The sequence below is a fragment of the Rhincodon typus genome, chromosome 4 (genome assembly GCF_021869965.1).
Source record: "Rhincodon typus isolate 14 chromosome 4, sRhiTyp1.1, whole genome shotgun sequence".
In the NCBI taxonomy this organism is placed as follows: Eukaryota; Metazoa; Chordata; class Chondrichthyes; order Orectolobiformes; family Rhincodontidae; genus Rhincodon; species Rhincodon typus.
In genome coordinates this window covers 56,036,718-56,058,447 of record NC_063335.1, presented here as the reverse complement: position 1 = coordinate 56,058,447, position 21,730 = coordinate 56,036,718, and the positions used below count along the sequence as shown (strand labels likewise).

General features: G+C 42.4%; 2 protein-coding genes across 4 annotated transcripts in view; one reads left to right on the top strand and one right to left on the bottom strand.

Moving 5' to 3' along the window:
- si:ch211-161h7.5 overlaps positions 1-18,318 on the bottom strand; it is a 46,524-nt gene extending 28,206 nt beyond the window's left edge. The window contains exons 1-2 of the mRNA XM_020514720.2: positions 18,272-18,318; positions 3,820-3,934 (exon numbers count right to left, since the gene is read on the bottom strand). Coding sequence (XP_020370309.1) covers positions 3,820-3,934; positions 18,272-18,295 — 139 coding nt within the window. The 5' untranslated portion in view covers positions 18,296-18,318. The remainder of the gene's footprint in view (positions 1-3,819; positions 3,935-18,271) is intronic.
- Positions 1-21,730, top strand: part of LOC109923198 (F-box only protein 15) — a 269,320-nt gene that overhangs the window by 72,391 nt on the left and 175,199 nt on the right. The window lies entirely within an intron of this gene.

Genomic DNA, 21,730 nt, shown 5'->3' with positions numbered 1-21,730 from the left:
TAAATGCAAGTCCAACAACATTCAACAAACTCAATAACATCCAGGAAAAAGCAACCTGCTCTCTTGATACCCTGTCCACTACCTTTAACATTCACTCCCTCCATGACTGATGCACAATGGCAACAGTGTGCACCATGTGCAAGATGCACTGCAGCTACTTACCAAAGCTCCTTCAATAGCACCTTCTCGACCCGTGACCTCTACCATCCAGAAGGAAAAGAATAGCAGATCCATAGGAAAACAGCTAAATACATGTTCCCCTCCAAGCCACTCACCATCCTAACTTGGAAATATATCACTATTCCTTCAGTCTAGCTGGGTCAAAATGCCGGAACTCCCTCTTTAACAGCACTATGGACATACCTACACCTCAAGCACTACAGCAATTCAAGAAAGCAGCTCATCACCACCTTCTCAAGGGGAAAGAGGGATTGTCAATAAATGTTGGCCAGCCAAAAACATGAACATTTAAAGTATGAGGAAAAAACTAAATAACTTAATGACCAGGACTAGGGGGCACATTTTTAAGGTGAGGGGACAGAGATTTAGAAAAGAAAGAGAGGCAAAGTTTTTACATAGAGAGTAGTTTGTGTATAGAACGAACTTCCTGAGGAATTGGTGAATGTGAGTACAATTATAACATTTAAAAGACATTTGGATAAGAACATGAACAGGAAAGTTTTGGAGGGATATGGGTCAGGCACAGGCAGGTGGGACTAGTTTAATTTGGAATTATGTTTGGCATGGACTAGTTGGACCAAAGGGTCTGTTTCTGCACTGTATGACTCTATGACTCTACAGCCAACCCACTCCAGCTTGCAGAGTTCCCCTTAAGAATACTCAGGGATCTGTGCCAAAATTGGGAGAACTGTCCCACAGATTAGTCAAGCAACACTATTTGGCATAGTCTTAACTCACTGAATTTCACCTTTCAGCAAATATCCCAGAGTCCTGCATCACTATTCCTGGGTCTGCCCTTTCTCACTGGCATGGCACATCCACCGGAAATGGTGGCACAGTGTAAAACAAACAGAAGGGAGTAGCCTCAAGAATCCTCAGCATTGACTCAAGACTACAAAATATTTCACAGTATCAAATCAAACAAAGCCCACAACACGTAGTGAAAGAAGTAAAACATGGAGTAAAACTCACTTGACCTTATCCTCACCAATCTGTGTGGGGCAGCTAGAGCTCACCAAGAGAGTATAGACAGGAATCACCACTGTACATTGGAAACTCCTTACACTGAGAATTTCTGCAGTCATGTTGCAGCCACCAACATATTAAATAAAATTCAGGTCAGTTCGGGCAACTAAAGACCATATCCTTGAACACTGAAAGCCATCAGAAGTAACAGAATTGCATTCCACCACAATCTGTAACCTTATCATCCATCTATCCCCCACTCTATTGATACCAACAGGATAGGGACCAACTTTGGTTCAACAAAGAGGGTAGGAGGACACATCAGAAGCACACTCAAACACACTGAGAACTAAGGTGTCAACCTGAAGCTACAATACAGGTCAACATATATTCCAAATGGCAGAGACAGTGTGCGATATGCAGAGCTAAGCTAAACAATCTTGCAAATCAACAGATCAATTCTCAACTCTGCAGTCCTGTCACATCCAGTCATGAATGGTGGTGGACGATTATAAAACTTGCTGGAGGCGAAGTCTCCACAAATAGATTCATCCTCAATGATGAGGGAGCTCAGGACATCAGTTAGAAAGAGAAGGCCGAACCATTTGCAATTCTTTAGCCTGAAGTACTAAGTGGATGGTCCATCTTGGCCTCCTCCTGATGTCACCAGATAGATGCCAATCTTCAGCCAATTCAGTTCACTCCACATGATATCCAAGAACTGATGAAATAACTGGATACTGCAAAAGTTATCATCCCAGCTTTCATACTGAAGTCTAGTAGTCCATACACAACAACAAAAACAAAGTTGCTGGAAAAGCTCAGCAGGTCTGGCAGCATCTGTGGAGAAGAAAACAGAGTTAATGTTTCGGGTTCGGTGACCCTTCCTCAGAATTGATGGTGGCTGGGAAAACGTCAGTTTATATGCAGAAAATAGGGAGGTGGGTGGGGTAGGGAGTAAACGATAGGATAGAGCCCAAAGAGAGAGAAAGACAGTTGGACAGACAAATGAGTTGCTAACAATCAGGCTGGGAGGGTGAATAGTTGTTAATGGGGACTGTTAGTGACTAACAACAGGGGGTGTGTAGTGGCAGGCTATGTGGTAACAAGGCCTGGTGTGTGGGGTGGGGGGCTGGGACATGGGAGAGTTTAGGCCCTAAAATTATTGAACTCAATATTGAGTCCAGAGGGCTGTAGGGTCCCCAAGCGGAAAATGAGGTGTTGTTCCTCCAGCTTGCATTAGGCTTCACTGGAACACTGTAGCAAGCCGGAGACAGAGATGTTGGCAAGGGAGCAGGGTGGTGCATTGAAGTGGCAGGCAACAGGTAGTTCAGGGTCTTTTTTGCAAGCAGAACGTAGATGTTCTGCGAAGCGGTCACCAAGTCTACGCTTTGTTTCCCCAATGTAGAGGAGACCACATTGTGAGCAGCGAATGCAGTGGACTAGATTCTTGGAAGTGTTGCTTCACCTGGAAGGTATGTCTGGGCCCTTGGATTCTGGGGAGGGAGGAGGTAAATGCGCAGGTGTTGCACCTTCGCCGGTTACAGGGGAAGGTGCCGTAGGGCTGTGGGGAGGTGTTGGGGGTGAAGGAAGTGTGGACCAGGGTGTCCCGGAGGGAACGGTCCCTGCGGAAGGCGGACAAGGGAGCGGAGGGGAATATGTGTCTGGTGGTGGCATCTTGCTGGAGGTGGTAGAAATGGTGTCTGATGATCTTCTGGATGTGGATGCTGGTGGAATGGTAGGTGAGGATAAGGGAAACCCTATCGCTGTTGCGGGAGGGAAGAGAAGGGGTGAAGACAGAAGTGCAGGAGATGGGTCGGACCCGACTGAGGGCCCTATCGACAACGGAGCTGGGGAATCCTCAGTTGAGGAAGAATGTGGACATAACTAGTCTCAAGTAGTCTGACTGTTCCAGAACAGCTATAACACTGGCTTCTACCTCACAACATGGAAAATTGCCTGATATGTCCTGTCTTCAAAATGGAGGAAATCCAATTATCTAATCAAATAACATAAGGGGTCATTGACAGTGCTCTCAAGTGATATTTGCAAAGGAATATCTTGCTTGCTAGCTCTCAGTTTCACCAGGGCTATACAGCTCCTGACTTCAATATAGCCTCGATCCAAACAAAGACAAAGCGGATGGGTTCGAAAGATGAGGTGAGAGTGATTGCCCTTGACTTCAAGGCCACATTTGCAGAGTATGGCATCAAGAAGCTCTAATGAATTTGGAATCTACATGAATGGGGTGGGAACTCTCTATTGGTTGGAGTCATATCCAGCATAAACAAAGGCAGTAAGGGTTGCTGAAGGCCAACCATCACATCACAAAACAGAGCAGTAGGCCTTCCTCAGGGTAGTGTCCTAGGTCCAACTTGTCCAGATACTTCATCACGGAGCTGAGGAAGCTTAATTAACTCAGGCAATGTTGGGTTTACCACAAAAATGAATATTTTAGAATTAATTAACTTAAGTGGTGCTGAATGCAATTTGAACCTTAAGTTTTTGCAAGTAGAAACGAATGCAATCAAGCAGAAGATTGATCCAGAACAATTTTTAAAAGTTCTATTCATCAATGTGGGGTTTAAGTGACCTCAGATGGACCAGGATGATGTGCTCAGGTGTTCTCAAGCTTTGTAAGGTCGAACCATATCAGATTTTGGTAAGCCTTACCTGATTGTGATCCTCGTCCTGCAAGAGCATTCAAAACCAGAGTAATGATGTAGACAACTAATGCAAGGACCAGAAGACTAATCCTCCAGGGACTCATTTTGGTCATTGGAGAATCCTAAATAAACATTTTCGTTAAGTGAGAAGCATGTCAAAAATGCATAAGAGAAAAAGCATTTACAGTTACTTGTTTACGATGTTTTTCTGACTCTTTTCAATGATCCTAAAAAGCAATGGTCTTATAAATTTATCTTAAGGCTTTGAATACAAAAGTAAAATATGCCAATCCTCCAACACAATTTATTAAATAGTGATAGATCATTCTTGTAATTCGAGGCATTTTTTGCCATGCTATTGCAAGGGTAGGTCCTAGCTTTATAGCACAGGGCAGGAATACAGGTGCAGAATTCGGAGCCTACATATACCTGCCATTATTCTTTATAAATTATCTGATTCCCAAGAGCATGCATTGACTTATCATACGTTTGCAGCTCCTTTCAAGTATTCACCATCCTCACGTAGGTATCAGCCAGCAACCACAGTAATTTTGATTTTATATTACCCAATGCTTACTTGCATGCAGCTACAACATGAGCTGCTGCATAATGGTCAGCAGGGTAGATTCGCTCCTCTATAATCTAATAGCGATAGAATCAATCTGGGCTTCTTCTAGCTCAGACCTGGTTAAAATCAGAATAGTGATGGATGTTGGGGTATTCTTGACTTTTAGGCACTGGTACTCATTCAATAAATTCATGAAGGCAGGAAGGATGTACAAGAATTCAGTGAGAAAAATACTTTAAAATGTATTGATTAGCACCTACAACATTTTGTAACAAAATATCTTTATAAATGACTTGGATGAGGAAGTGGAAGGGTGGGTTAGTAAGTTTGCCGATGACACGAAGGTTGGTGGAGTTGTGGACAGTGTGGAGGGCTGTTGTAGATTGCAATGGGACATTGACAGGATGCAGAGCTGGGCAAAGAAGTGGCAGATAGAATTCAACCCGGAAAAGTGTGAAGTGATTCATTTTGGAAGGTCAAATTTGAATACAGATTACAGGGTTAATGGCAGGATTCTTGGCAGTGTGGAGGAACAGAGGGATCTTGGGGTCCACATTCATAGATCCCTCAAAGTTGCCACCCAAGTTGATAGGGTTGTTAAAAAGGCATATGGTGTGTTGGCTTTCATTGGCAGGGGGATTGAGTTTAAGAGCCGCAAGGTTATGCTGCAGGTCTATAAATCCTGGTTAGACCACACTTGGAATATTATGTTCAGTTCTGGTCACCTCATTATAGGAAGGACGTGGAAGCTTTAGAGAGGATGCAGAGGAGATTTACCAGGGTGCTGACTGGAATGAAGGGCAGGTCTTTTGAGGAAAGGCTGAGGGAGCTAGGGCTTTTTTCATTACAGCGAAGAAGGATGAGATGTAACTTGATAGAGGTGCACAAGATGATGAGAGGCATAGATAGAGTGGATAGCCAGAGACTTTTTCCCAGGGCAGAAATGACTATCATGAGGGGGCATAATTTTAAGGTAATTGGAGGAAGGTATAGGGGAGATGTCAGAGGTAGGTTCTTTACACAGAGAGTGGTAGGTGTATGGAATGCACTGCCAGCAGTGTTAGTAGAATCAGATACATTAGGGACATTTAAGTGACTCTTGGATAGGCACATGGATGATTTTAAATAAAGGGTATGCAGGATAAGTTTTTGATCTTAGAGTAGGATAATAAGTCGGTACAACATCATGGGCCAAAGGGCCTGCACTGTGCTGTACTGTTCTATGTTTTAATATATTTTGGTACTTAGACCAGTGAGGATGTTGCTGGTGATCTTATCTGGGTGGGTTAAAATTAATCTGTGTCCCATGCACAATATTTTATTGAAATTTCAGTTTAGTCCCATACTTGATTACTATCCAATGGCAATATGATGGAAAGTAAAAGTACATGGACGGTTTTTAAAATGTATTCATAAGACATGGCCATCACTGGCGAGACCAGCCTTTATTGCCCATCCTCTTTTGCCCTGGAACTGAATTGCTTAACTAGGTCATTTCAGAAATCAACTGCATTGCTGTTGGTCTGGAGTCCCATGTAGGCCAGACCACATAAGGGTTGCGGATAAACATTTCTGAAGGATGTGAACCAGACCTGTTTTCCCTAACCATCAGCAGTAGTTAAGTGGACATCACTAGGCTAGCCATTAATCCGTTTTTTTTTTAATTGAACCTAAATTTCACCATCTACCATGTGGGTACACCAACATGTGAGACTATCATGTGGGGCATCGTCAACCTGCTCAATTTTTTAGCGGATGATGAAGCACATTTTGCAAGGTTTACATCAGGTTGCCATTTACCTAGATGATGTCCTAATAACAATAGGGAAAACTAACAAGAAACAATAAGGAAATAATCCCAGGACATTTTTCTAAAGCCAGTGAATTCTTAAGAAGGGAAAAACATGCATCCCAAGCCCTGCAAGTGACCTATTTGGGCTACTGAGTCAACATGACCAGGTTACACCCATTGGAAGGTAAAGTGAGGACGATCAAAGGTGCCCTGGTTCCCATGTCTGTCCAGGAGCTTAGGTCATTATTATTATGGAAAGTTCATATATAACCTGGCATCCATCCTGACACCTTTGCATCAACCCTTAAGAAAGGGTCAACCTTGGAAATGGTACATAGACAAGCCTTAGCTTTCAATGAAGTAAAGAAACAGCTATCATCCTCTAACTTGTTGGCACACTATGATCTAACTCTCATCAGCACTGAAATAAATCCACAGAGGCTAGTCTCCCATCACCAACTCACTGTTTATTTACACATGAACATCCTTGACTTTGGTACCTGACTCTGAATGAGGCAGTACTGAAGTCAAGGATTATTCATGTGTAAATAAAGGGTGAGTTGATGATGGGAGACCAGCCCCTGTGGAATTATTTGAGTGGACCTTGAAACCAAGCCTCCAGCACTTTAACCCAGAGCTCTGGATTACAGTTCAGTGACATTACCACTATACCACGACTGCACTTCAAAGTCGGGCAGCAGAATTACTATTGACTGTGATATGCTGTTTGTTGAATGCAGCACTAGAAAGCACTAGAAAACCATCACTTTCAGCAAAGGAAGGTAACGGAAAGATACTTGTATGATTGAAATATACAGGGAATATTATCACCCCTCCAACAACACTCAAGAACCTTTGTTGCCATTTAGGACAAAGCAGCCCATTTGATTGGCATCAGATCGACAAACATACACTTCCTCCACCACTGGCACACAGCATCAGCACAGCATACCATCCATAGGTGCATTACAAAAATTCACCAATGCTCCTTAGACATCACACTCCAAACCCATGACCACTATCAACCAAAAGGACAAGGGCAGCAGATACATGGGAATACCACCAACTGCAGGTTCTCTTCTAAGCCACTCCCTATCCTGACTTGGAAATATATTAGTTTTGCTTCAGCGTTGCTGGGTCAAAATCTGAACTCCCTCCCAAAACACATTGACCACAATGAACTGCGATGGTTAAGGAAGGCAGCTCATCACCACCTCTTCCACGGCAAGTAGGAATGGACAATAAATGCTGACTCAGCCAGCGATGCTCATATCCTATGCACTTCATGCAAAAGTTAAAGATGAATTATGGACTGTGGATCCTAGCAGCAATATTATAGATCTATTTCCAACCCATGGTCTATTGGGATCAAGCCACCTTGCTGGAAATGCTGGGATTTAGTCCTTGAAATAATACCAGCGTGTGAACAAAGCACATACTTCGAGCAGTAATTATGAATTGTTGGAGAAACACAACAGGTCAGACAGCAGCTTGGAGAAAAAAACAGCAATAACGTTTCAATTCCTGGACCAATTCTTGGAGAGAAAACAGCAATAATGTTTCAATTCCAGTGACCCTTCTTCAGTTTTATTCTATGTTAAAGCATTAATGATGCACTTCATGACAGTATTGATGGGGAATTAGGTTAGAAACCTAAGAGATACTGGATTAATTATGAGCCAGCCCAAATTGCTGGTTGAATTGTCTCACTAGCTTTGCAAAATCCACACTTCAGGTTTCACATCACAGCTCCTTGCATCCAATTGCTAAGTTAGCAAATTAATTGTCCATTAAACTCACACAGAAAGTCATCTTGCAATTAATAGGAGAAGTCAGCTTTTACAATAAGAACATAAGAACTAACGGCTGGAATGGACAAATTCAGCCCCTCGAGCCTGCTCTGTCATTTAATACAATCACAGCTAATCTCATCTCGGCCTCAACTCCACTTTCCTGCCTCCTCCCCATAACCCATTAATCCTTTGCCAATTGTTAATAATTGCCAATTAACCTCCCTTCCAAAATTTAAATAATTCTAACTATGCAGTTTTCATGCCACTGGGTTCTGAACTACTTAAGGAAACATTAAAACGTACTAAGTTTAAATTTTTACATTTTTCTTGATTTGCCTTTGTGCTTCTTTTTCTTTTTGTCTGTCTGTCTCTCAATCCAATCTTTGTTTCTGTACTTGATTCAACATTGAGTTCACCTACTCAAATTTACGCTCCATCTTGGTTCTCCCTCTGTTTAGAGCTCAATCCTTAAACCTATATGCTTAGCAAAGTAGAGAGCTCATCCCATTATTCATCCAGCTGCCAGATGTCCCATTGCGTAGGTTGTGCGATTGCTCACAATTCCAGCAATGTTCCAGGCAAAACATTTCAAACTTTACATAGTATAAAGAAGTCTGAGTAGTGAAAATCTTCCTGTAAAATGGGCTGCTCCAGTAAACCTATAGTTATTTTATTGGATTAAACATTTATTCCAGTGCCATGATTAATTGACCATTTGGTTATTCTAATAAACTATCCCACCCACTATTGTTGTGAGCAAAAGCATACGTATTATTCAAAACATGAACATAATTGCTCAATATTTGCAGGCAGGTGTGAAGGAGTCGCTCATACATGTCACTATGCCAACAGACTAACTTAGCAATTAGATGCATGTAACTGTGATGTGAAACATGAAGTGTGGATTTTGCAAAGCTAGTGAGACAATTCAACCAGCAATTTGGGCTGGCTCATAATTCATGCAGTATCTCTTAAGTTTCTAACCTAATTCCACATCAATATTGTCATGAAGTTCATCATTAATGCTCTAACAGAGAATAAAACTGAGGAAGGGTCACTGGAATTGAAACGTTACTGCTGTTTTCTTCTCCAAGCTGCTGCCAGAACTGTTGTGTTTCTCCAACAATTCACAATTACTGCTCCAAGTGTGTGCTTTGTTCACACGCTATAATTGTTTCAAGGAATTACATCCCAGCATTATCCAGCAAGGTGGCTTGATCCCAAAAGGTGGCTTTTGAGTTGCAACATTTGTTATTTAGAGACACCTAGAGGTAATGACATGGGAGAGCAGGGCAAGCAACATGTCTCTTCAATCAGATTTAAGGATGCTCACAGAAACTAAAAGAATCTGGATCAGGAAATATGAATTAAAACATAAAATTCCATGGAAAATCATGCCTAGAAAATGAAAGTGAGCGAGAGAAAAATAGGAGGACCAGAGATAATTTAAAAAAAAATCAAACAAAGGCCCTTAAAAATAACTACTTAATTAACTATAAAATAAAATTTCCAACTACACTACAGTCTCAAAGAATGAACATCCACATTTAGAAAATTAAATTTTCAGGGCCATAGGGTTTTTTTTTATAATTCATTCACAAGATGTGGGCATCGCTGGTCAGGCCAGCATTTATTGTCATCCATAATTGCTCAGAAAACAGTTAAGAGTCAACCACATTGCTATGGATCTGGAATCACATGTAAGCCAGGTCATGTAAAGATGGCAGATTTCCTTCCCTGAAGGACATTAGTGAAACAGATGGGTTTTTCCTGACAATTGCTATTGGTTTCATGGTCAGTATTAGACTCTTAATTCCAGAATTTTAATTGAATCCAAATTCCAACATAGTAGGTTTTAAACCCAGCTCTCCCAGATCATTACCAGGGTCTCTGGATTAGTGGTATAGCGATAATACCATAAGGCCATCGCCTCCTGTAGTAATTAAGACTTAACGTACTATTAGAACACACTTACACTTGAATGCTCAATGTAAAATGTGTTCTGGCATGTTTAATGGGCAACTTCACACCTTTGACTTATGATTTAAGTGATTTAAAATGATTTAATAATAAATCTATCAGTGATATATTCCTGTGGCATGGCCAGTTGGAGAGTAATATTCTTCTGTATTTAACTGCTCATGTGTGAACTTCAGTCCTGTTAGCTTCACCATTACTTCCTTCATAAAATCTGGGCCAATGGGTTGATGCTCTCGGATTACTACTTCCAGGAATGTATAAACATGTCAAGAATTTAGGAATTTTTTAAAGTCACTAATAATTAGTAACAAAGGAAATCCACATGGCCTGTATTTCTTCATTTCATTAATCACGTTCAATATTACAATACTCTAGATAAAGCATGGAGGTCCGACACAACCATCTGAATTTCAGGTACAATTCATCTCTCTAAAAGTCCAGAGTTAATGAATAACTGAGTAGTTATTGCATTATCCAACTGTGTTAATACTTTGGCTGCAGTTGCCCAAGAGTCTGAGTTCCGAAGAGTCACACTGGACTTAAAATACTCATTTTGTTTCCCTCTCCACTGCCACCTGCAGTGCCACAGGCCTGCTAAGTTTCTTCAGCACTTTCTGTTTGTATCCCAAGAGTTTCCTGTTCAATTCACCTTAGGAAAGGTTTAGCAGAATAGTTCATTATTGTGTGACATGTGCTGTGGTTGGATGACATGATCACAAAAGGAGTACAGATGATGAAGGTCAATCTGAACTGTCATAGCTAGCCAGACAACAGGAAAGATATAGAAGTCTACAAATAATTGTTGGCGTCCCATTGAAAACTCCACTCAGTGCCCTGGCATTCCTCCATCTGCTGCTTCTATAAAAATGTCAATCTGCTGAAGCAAACAGAGTTAAAGTACAGAAAGAGGAATCTAAATCTAAATGGAACTGACGAAGCATTCATTTGCTGATACTGGCAACAGTAAATGGCTACAGTTAACAGCACAGCACACCAGTTAACTGGAAGAAAGATTCTGGACTTTAGATGCTTCTACAGTGAGCACCACAAGTGACAATGGTGTGAAGATATATTCCTTGATGCCCGTTTCAAGGTTATTTTCTCGTGGTTTGAGTCTATCTTCATTTCTCTGAGACATTGTCAGTATCACAATATTCATAGTGTAGCCTGGTTGCATTTGATTAGTGGCTCAGGGATCACCTTTGACATAGCTCATGGGTATTCTGATGATATGCTGGTTTAGAACAAGATAAATGTAATGCTTCAAAGTCACAATGTTTGATCATCATTAAATGTACTCAGGTTAAGGGTGCTTAATTGTTATTTGGTCAGAGAAGCTTTGTAACTTGCAAGTGAGTCTGCCAGTTTCAATCCTGCAATACAGAACCAGTCATTTTTCTGTTCATATTTTCCATGTTGGTGTGATTTCTCTGCTTGCTGTATGACATTTAAATATCACTTGTCGGTCTGTGATGGATTGATGTGAGACATGGGCCAGGCATTCTGTTCTTGTTAGTTCAATCCTGGGAGGGTAGTTAAATGGTTAGTCCAGAGAGAAGAAAGATCAGTTTTCACATAGCATCCTTCACTACATCCCAAACAAACGTTACAGCCAATTAAGTTTTTTAAGAAGTGTTGTCATTCTGAATAAAGGAAACCTGGCAGCCATTTGGTGCGTGGCAATGTGATAATGTCCTCCACACTTCTTATACTGCCATGGGATCTTTTACAACCATCTAACAGATGGAGCCTCAGTTAATTAGTAAGTTGAAAATTCATCATGGTGACAGGGTTGCATTTTGCAAGAGGAGGCAGCAAGTGGATATGTGAGTTGGAAGCGGTTCAGAAAATGTTTACTTGTGTAGTACTAGGAATGAACAAGTTGCTTTATGAAGAAAGGTTAGATAAGCTAAGAATATATTCCCTGGAGTTTGGAAGAGTCAGAGGTGACTTAATTGGAAGATTAAAGATCCTGCGGGGACTTGATTGGGTCAATGTTGAAAATGAGCTCTCTTCAAGGAGAATCCGTAACTAGGAGTTCATAGTTTAAAAATAAGGTGGCACTCATTTAAGACAGAGATGAGGAAACATTTTCTCTCTCTGAGAGTTATGAGTCTTTGGAATTCTTTTCCTCAAAAGGCAGAATCTTCAAATATTTTTAAAGCAGTGGGAGATAAATGTTTGATTACATTCAGGAATGTGGAGTTGATCAGTCATGATCTTATTGAATGGCAGAGTACGATTAACAGGCCGAGTGGCCGATCCTTGTTCCTTCTTTGTATGTTCATATGTTTGTATTTGTAGTGATTGGAAACAGATAGATCTCGTTGACTATGTGATCCATGATTGGGGCTGTTAATCTGGGCCAATCAGGGAGCCCTAGCTGACAGATAAAAACAAGGGATTGCTTCTCCTCACATCAGCCTACTTTTTCCACAGTTTCTCCCACTGCCCCTTGCCAATGCCTTCATTTCTCCCCTTGAATCTCTGCCATCCATCCAGAAGCAAGCCACTGGTAAGGGAGCAGAAGAGAGCCATGGGAGGGAGTGGGAGAAGGGAAGAGATGACAGCACGAAGGTAAGCAAAGAGAAGCAGTGGAAGAAGCAGTAAGGGGACACAGGGGATGCAGGAGGTAATAGTGATAGAATGGTCAGGAGCTGCAGGAGGATGCAAGGGAGTAGCCAGAGGAGTTAGAATGGTTTTTTTTTACTGTTTTGGTTCGTTTATTGGAGGCAGCCAGCTGACCAAGATGTCATTGTCAGTGATATTACAACTGCAGATACTACATGTGCAAAAAGTTCTCCTCCTAATGTGGTGACATAAATAAATTTATCCTTCATATAATTCTAATTTATTCTTTTGTTTTATTTATTCTAATTCTAATTAGAATGGATTATTGGTCATGTGACAAATTATATAAATAAAGCTATATACAACTAGAATACGAAATATTTAATACGTTGAGGTTCTTTGATGTATTGGCATTATTTTTCCTAAAGACATTTGTCAGGGGCATATACTTAATGCAAGTAAAGTAGAAGAGACAATGTTGCTCAATGCTATTTAATTAAAAACTAAGAAAAGGTCTTTTTTTACTGTATTGTTACAATTCACCCATAAACAGGAGATTCAGCATGTCTTGTGACTTCAGGCACTGACTCAAAGCTAGCTGGTTACAACCAGGGTACTGTGCACATGTAAATAAAGGGTGACTTGGTGACAGGATACCAACCTCTGTGTCCTTATTTCAGTGGCGATGGGAGAAAACAGGATGTGCCCGAGGAGCATTCACTCGCAACATTCATCTTTGAGTTAGGGTAAGCATTTCTGGCATCATGCCGCTATTTGGGAAGCTTGACCCATTCGATCCTGCCATCGAAGACTGGGCCCAGTATGTGGAAAGAATGCGACATCTTTTCCGAGCAAACAACATTGGGGCAGATGAAAAACAATGAGTAGACCTGCAGAATTTTCGGTTTCTAAGGGCTTAACTCTCCCAGAGGCACCAGACACTAAAATCTCCCAAGAGTTGATGGATTTGGTTAACGAATATTACAACTCCAAACCTCCTCTAACTCTGAGACGCTATCAGTTTTATTCAGCTATTTGAGAACCAGGTTAATTGTAATGGGATTTTTGAAGAGGTTAAGACAACTAGTAAAGGCATGTGACTTTGGGTAAGCCCTGAATGAGATGCTGAGGGACCATTGGTGTGTGGGATTAATGATGTAACCATGCACAAGCACCTACTAGCTGAAGTCCAACTGGACTTCAAACAGGCACTACAAATAGCTTTTTCAGTAGAAAATGCAGCATGGGAGCCACAGGGCATCCCAACGGGAATGGACACCATCATCTCTCTAACTGAGCTTGGGGAATGCTACTTGAGTGTAGGCAATCGCCAAGCCTTATGCAGAGCACATCCTGAGCAGAGGGACTCTAAGCCAGCCCACTGCTGAACCCCACAACAAAGCCAGGCCTCAGTCAAATAACTAAAAAGTTCTTCAGGATCTGGGCCAGCAGGCAAATGTAGCTGCTGCTGGTACATGGACCCGAGACAGCAAAGGAGTCCTACAAAGCCTGACTTAATGTAGAGAACTCTTAGGCTGGTATTTAAGACAGTGCACACCCTGGAAAGTGGGGTGGAACAGTTAAATTGATTAGCAACATCCAAATCAGGACCAACTGAAATTAATGTCTGGTTAAATAGTCACCTGTCTCCCACAGAGGTTGATACTGACGCAACTGTATCAGTGATTGCAGAGACTGTCTTTAACAAGTTTTGCTCTGGACGTCTACTCTTAAGTTTGCAAAAGACCTCAGCCAGAGTGAGAATGTATACCAAGGAACCACTACAGATTAAGGGTACGACTACAGTTCTGGTCTCCTATGAGAAGCAGTTGGTGGAGTTACCGCTGATTGTAGTAAGAGGATCAAGGCCAAGCCTACTCAGGTGGAATTGGTTGAGAAAGATTCACCTAGATTGGCTCAATATTTTTCGTTTGGAAAATAGCTGCCTGAGTGAGGTCCTAATGAGATATCTAGGGGTTTTTCAGGAAGGCCTAGGACCATCAAAGGGGCCAAGGCCACTTTACATATTGACCAGGAAGCAATTTCGCGATTCTGCAAGTCCCGCCCAGTGTCATTTACCTTATGGAATCAGGAGGTTGGAAAGTGAAGGAATTGTCAAACCAGTGCAATCCGCAGAATGGCCAGCACCAGTCATACCGATTGTGAAGTCTGACAACTTGGTCCACCTTTGTGGGGATTTTAAGCAAATGGTAAAGCGTTTCTTGCAGCTGCATAAATACCCAATCCCTCGTATAGAGGGATACATGCAAAATTGCCAGGTGGGCTGCCCTTCATGAGCTGGACATGAGCTATGCCTACCTGCAATTGTGGGTAGATGGGGAGTCCCAGATGTACTCCACAATTCATACCCGTAAGGATTTGTATCAATATACAAGGCTGCCATTTACAGCATCATCAGCCTGCGACTTTTTCCAAGGACGATGGAGAACATTTTCCAAGGGCTTCCCCAGGTTGAAATTTATCTGGATGACGTGTTAATAATCGGTAAGATGAATAAGGAGCATTTGGAGAACTTGGACATAGTGTTTAAATGTTTCTTCCAGGCGGACATTCGCCTTAGAAGGGAAAATGTGTTCCAGACACCCCATGGCCTACTTGGCTCCAGAGTCAGCAAAACTGGGTTACATCCATTGGAAGATAAAGTGAAGGCAACCAAAGGTGCCCCAGCTCTCACAGCTGTACCAGAGTTTAGGTCTTGGGTTGGTTAATTATTATGGAAAATTCATATGTAACCTGGCCTCCATTTTGGCATCCTTACATCTGCTGTTAAAAAGGGTCAGCCTTGGAAATGGTCACGTAGCCAAGAAGTAGCCTTTAGGGACGTGTGAAAGCAGCTGTCATAATCAAACGCGTCGGTCTACTATGATTCAAAGCGAAAGGTGGTGCTGACATGCAATGCCTCCCCTTATGATATCAGGGTAAGTAGCTCATTGGTGGCTGAATGGAGAGGAATGCCCAATAGCATATCCCTCCCAGACTTTGACTGATGCTGAACGCAAATATGCCCGGATAGAGAAGGAAAGTTGGCAGTCATCTTTCTTGTGAGAAAGTTCCACCAATACCTTTATGGACATGAATTTGTCATAGTAATGGACCAAACACCCCTATTATAGCCACTTAAAGAAGACAAGGCAGTGCTGCCTGTGGCTTCTGGTCGAATTTAGCAGTGGGTCCTTATTCTTACTGCATACAAGCATAAGTTGGAACACCAGCCAGGAGGTCAAGTGCCTAATGCTGATACCTTGAATTGCCTCCCACTGAAGAGAATAGGGCCGTGCTGTCCATAGATTCAGGTTGAATTCAGAGATGGACCCTTATTCTCAGTGTATACAATTACAACTTGTAATGCTGTCCAGGAGGCCAAGTGGCAAATGTGGATGCCTTAAGGCGCCTTCCACTGGCAGTTACTGGTGCCTCTCCTGGAAGAGTTTGTTCTGGTTTTAAACTTTCTGGCAAACCTTCCAATCACCTCTGACAATATCCGACTGTGGACACAAAAAGATTGTGTATTGGCAAAACTAAAACAGCTGGTGGTAATGGGGGAAACAGAAGGGCCATCACAAACAGGTCTGAAACATTTCTGGACCCAGCAAGACAAGACTTCCACAAAGGATGGCATATTACTATGGGGAATAGGAGTGGATGTTGCAAATAAAGGGCTTCCCCAGATTGAAATTTATCTGGATGACGTGTTAATAATCGGTAAGACGAATAAGGAGCATTTGGAGAACTTGGACATAGTGTTTAAATGTTTCTTCCAGGCGGACGTACGCCTTAGAAGGGAAAACTGTGTTCCAGGCACCCCGTGACCTCCTTGGCTCCAGAGTCAGCAAAACCGGTTTACATCCATTGGAAGATAAAGTGAAGGCAACCAAAGGTGCCCCAGCTCTGAAAGCTGTACCAGAGTTTAGGTCTTGGGTTGGTGAATTATTGTGGAAAATTCATATGTAACCTGGCCTCCATTTTGGCATCCTTACATCTGCTGTTGAAAAAGGGTCAGTCTTGGAAATGGTCACGTAGCCAAGAAGTAGTCTTTAGGGATGTGTAAAAGCAGCTGTCATCATCAAACGCGTTGGTCTACTATGATTCAAAGCAAAAGGTGGCGCTGACATGCAATGCCTCCCCTTATTGCCATCAGATACTGGCTGAGCTCCACCACGGTCATCCAGGGGTTTCCAAAATGAAAATGTTGGCAAGATGTTATGTCTCATGGCCAAGATTGGATGCTAACATAGCTATTGGTGGGGCAGTGCCCAGAGTGCCAACAAGGACAAGAATTGCTGCTGCCATGCCCCCCCATTCGTGGGAATGGCAGGTAAGCCCTGGACTCAGTTACATGTCGGCGATGCTTGTTCAATGTGCTCAATGTTACTTGTCATTGTGAATGCCTGTTCAAAAGTGGTTAGACGTGCTAGAGTTCATTCAGCAAACTCATGGATAATGACGGAAAAGCTGCAAGCATTGTGAAGTATCGGTTACAGACATTGGGACATCATTTACCAGCAGGGAATTCGAGTATTTCTTGAGGTCAAGTGGCATTCAACATGTTTGGAAAGCTCCACATCATCCATCATCAAATGGTCTGGCGGAAAGACCAGTCCAAACATTGAAGGCAGGCTTAAAGAAATACCCTACAACTTCACTTAACACCAAACTGTCCTGGTTTCTGTTCAATTACAGAATCACCCCTCTCGCAACTACAGGAATAGTTCTAGCAGAGTTGCTGATGGGAGAAGACTCTGTACCAGGTTGAACCTGATAGTCTGATACCTGGGGGGGTGGTTGGTGAGGGTGAAGCGGCAGCAGGAAAGGTCAATGCCAGCCACATGCTTTCTCCAAGCAAGAGAGACAATTTACTTCAGGGGACGATGTTTGGTGCTGGAACCACAGAAATGGCCCTGCACGGGTACAACGCGAGGTCGATGTGAGGTCAGGTCCCATGACATACAAAGTTCATGTAGGTGAGGCAGTCCTGAACAAACATATGGATCATCCGAAAGCTGTTACCTCACAAAGAGGGCAGGAGAAAAACATACCTGGCCCCTCAGAACAGCCAGAAGGCCTGTCAAAAACCATGCGTTATCCCCCTTTGTCTAGTATCAAGGAAACCTCAGATGGATGCTGTCTCGATACCGTTACCACTGAATAAGAGCAGAAAAGTCTCCCGATATGCTGTGGATACAAGAGATGGGCTATGGTCTGGTACATGCCGCCCGTGTCCGAGTCCAAGTCAGAGGAACCTGACCTGGGGTGAAAACGCCCCAGGAAAAGCTACCAGTGAAAGACCAGGTCTACATCCCCAGACATAGTGGAGGGAGGAGTGGGGAGCAGGGAAGGGTGTAGTGAACCAGGTGGTTCTCATTGACTATGAGATCCTTGATTGGGGTTGTTAACCTGGGCCAATCAGGGAGACCTGGCTGACAGATATAAACAGATATAAACAGGGGATTCAGAGATCCTCCTGTCTTTTGGCACTGACTCTGGTCGCAGCCAGTGTACTACATACAAGTAAATAAAGGATGACTTGGTGACAGGATACCGGCCTCTATGCAGTTATTTCAGTATTATTCATATTGAGGCCCAGGATGAGCCTGGCACTTCAACTTCAACTTCAACTTCAACCCAGGATAGGTGGACCGGTTTACTAGCTGCAACTTTGGAAGAACATCCAATTTTAGAAAAAAAAATGTTGGGTTGATTGGTGATAAGGATTAACTGAGAAATAACAACTTACCCGAGAGTCACAGAGGGACATCATTCAGCTACTGGCACCAGCCCACACTAGGTTTGAAAAAAGACAAGAGTGACAACACAGAAAATCTTTAAATTCATTGCTTAGTAAGAAACTGCTGTTAGGGATTTTTATCATATATATAGTGCCCATCCCTAAATGCCCAGAGGGCAGTTAAGAGTCAATCACATTGTTGTGGGTCTGGTGTCAATGTAGGCCAGACCAAGTAAGGACGACAGTTTCCTTCCCTTAAGGACATTAGTGAACCAGATAGGTTTTTCTGGCAATCAACAATTATCATCATTAGACTCTTAAATCCAGATTTTCACTGAATCCGTAATTCAACTGACTGGATTAATAGTCTAGCAATAATGCTACCAAGCCATTGCCTCCCCATAGATTGCTATAAAATATTAATGTTTTTGAAATATTTTTGAACTGTTTCTGGGGAAGGTGAGATCTGAGCATGTCCAATAGGTTATATTTGAGCCACAATGAGATTAACATCTTTGGTTGCTGTGGAGTGGTATGGTTCTGGTAAGGGAAGGGGAATAGTGGTAAAGACTGGGAGGTGTGGTGTGTGTGGAGCAGTGTGCTGCCTCTCAATCATATTCTGCCCACACCTGGCGTTCTCACTATTGCGGGTTAGCACTCCCACTCTCAACTGATTCCTGGTCACTGCACGGTGCACAAAGTGAGAGCCCTGGGTCTGACTTCCAGCTGGGAAGGGCGTTGTGAGACATGGGCAGGGCAACATTAGTATGCTTGTGAGTGGAGGAGTAAAAAAGGATACAGAGTCTTCAGATGAGACTGGAAGGGGTGTGGTGGTTGGTAGGTGGTGTAGTTGAGGAGGGGGGATGTTGTAATATTGATCAGTGGAAGACATTTAAAAGAGGAACAGCGAGAGTGCAGAACAAACATGTTCCTTTAAAAAGGTGAAGAGTAGGACCAACAAGTCAGAAGAACCCTGGATGTTAAGGAATGTACAAGATTAGATGAGGAAAGAAAAGGAAGCTTGTCATAGATACTGAGGGCTCAAACAGTAAATGCCCTAGAGGAGCCTATAAATGCAGGGAGTGCTTAAAAAATAAATTTGAGTGAAGAGGGGACACGATGGTAACATCAAGGAAAACACAAAGAAATTTTATAAGTATATTAAGGGCGAAAGAATAACCACGGAAAAAGTAAGGCCCATAAAAGATCAAAGTAGCAATGTGTATGGAGCCAGAAAATGTAGCTAAGGTTTGAAACGAATTTTTTACATCTGTATTCACTATAGAGGAGGATGATGTAGGTTTAGAAATCAGAGCAGTGCTCTGTGATGTACTTGAACAAATTAGCATTGAGAGGGAGGAGGCATTTGTGGTTTAATGGGGTTGAAAGTAGATAAACCCTGTGGCCCAGATGAGATATATCCCAGGTTGCTATGAGAGGCAGTGGAGGAGATTGCAGAGACTCTGACATTAATTTTCAAATCCTTTTTGTCTACAGGAGGGGTGCTGGAGGATTGGAGAACAGCTAATGTGGTATAATTATTCAAGAAAGGTGACATAAAGCAGGAAACTACTGGACAGTGACTTTAATAGCAGTGGTAGAGAAACTATTGAAAAAATTCTAGGGACAGAATTAATCTCCACTTGGAGAGGCAAGAATTGATCAAGGATAGTCAGTACAGTTTTGTAAGATGAGCTCATGTCTAACAGATTTGATTGAATTTTTCAAGGAGGTAACTAGGTGAGTAGATGAGGGTCGTGCAGCTGATGTCATCTTTTTGGACTTCATAAGGCTTTTGATAAGGTTTTGTATTGCCAACTGGTCAAAAAGCTAAAAATCTATGGGATCCAGGGCAATTTGGAAAATTGGATCAAAAATTGGCTTAGCGGCAGGAAGCAGAGGATGGTGGTTGAAGGGTGTTTTTTTGACTGGAAGCCTGGTGTTCAGTGATGCATCACAGAGTTTGGTACTGGGTCACCTGCTGTTTGTAGTGGACGTCAATGATCTAGACATGAATGTAAGAGGCATGATCAGTAAATTCACAGAAGCCAAGGAAATTGTTGGTGTAATTAGTGAGGAGGAAATCCTTGGATACAGTTTGATATAGACAGACTGGTCAGATGGGCTAAACAGTGGCAAAAGGAATTTAATCCTGACAATGAAAGGAGATGCATTTTGGAAGGACTAACAAGGAAAGGGAGTACAAATTGAATGGTAGGACCTTGGGAAATACAGAGGATTAGAAGGATAATAGTATGCATGTTCATAGATCCTTGAAGGCAGTAGGACAGACAGATAAGATGGTTAAGTAGGTATATTGCATACTTGTGCTTATTACTCAAGTCCTTGAGTACAACAGCAAGGAGGTTATAATAGACCTGTTGATAACATTAGTTAAACCAGATCTGGAATGTACTGTATGCAGTTCTCATTGCCACATTATAGGAAGGATGTGTTTGCACTCGAGCGGATTCACCAGGACACTCCTTGGGTTGGAGCAATTCCACTATGAAGAGAGACTAGACAGACTGAGGTTGTTTTCCTGACACCAAAGAAGGTTGGTGGGGTGACGAAGTGGGGGGGAAACAACTGATTGAGATGAACAAAGTTCTGAGGGGCAATAATAAAGAGATAGTGCGAAACTTTTTCCCCTTAGTAGAGGGATCAATAACCAGAAAGTGCATTTTAAGGCAAGGAGCAGGAAGTAAAGAGATGATTTGAGGAAAACCTTTCTTTACCTAGAGGGTTGTGGGTATCTGAACTCACTGTCTAAAAGGCTGATAGAGGTGGGAACTCTCAAGACATTTAAGAACTATTTAGATGAACACTTGGAATGCCATAGAATTCAGGGTTACAGGCCAATTGCTGGAAGATAGGATTAGAATATGAATGACTGTTAGTGAGGGACTCTTTAAGACAATGCCAGCTGAATCTAATGTCAATCAGGCATTCATCTGGAATTGAGATCATAGGGGTGAAAGTCCCATACTGTAAGGGCTATTGGCTAATCTAGAGAAGGCCATGGCTGCGCGTGGAACAGGATATGAGGCAAGTGATTACTTTTGGAGGGGCGGAGAGGAGAATGTGTTTCAGGGTTGAGGGTTATTAGGGTGAGGAGGGTGGTTGGTTGCAAGGGTGGGGAATATCAGTGCTAAAACATCATCTCCCACACAATGTCCAGTCCCTCAATCATGCACTGACTGCCTTTTACTGAGAGAATCTTCCATCTCCCAAACTCCAGCCAATAAACTGCCTGCCAGGAATGCTCCACTTGGATCACTAAGAGGTCCTTCAGTGGTCTTTAAAAGACTACAGAAGGGCTTGTATTAGCAGTGGAGTGGGATGGTTTACCAGGAGCGTTCCTACCCCGAATTTAGACCACTCGAGATAGGGATGGAGGCCAGATTTGGGTGTAACACCACCCTATCGAATTAAGTACTCGTTTTGCCTCGAAGTTTAAGGAACACA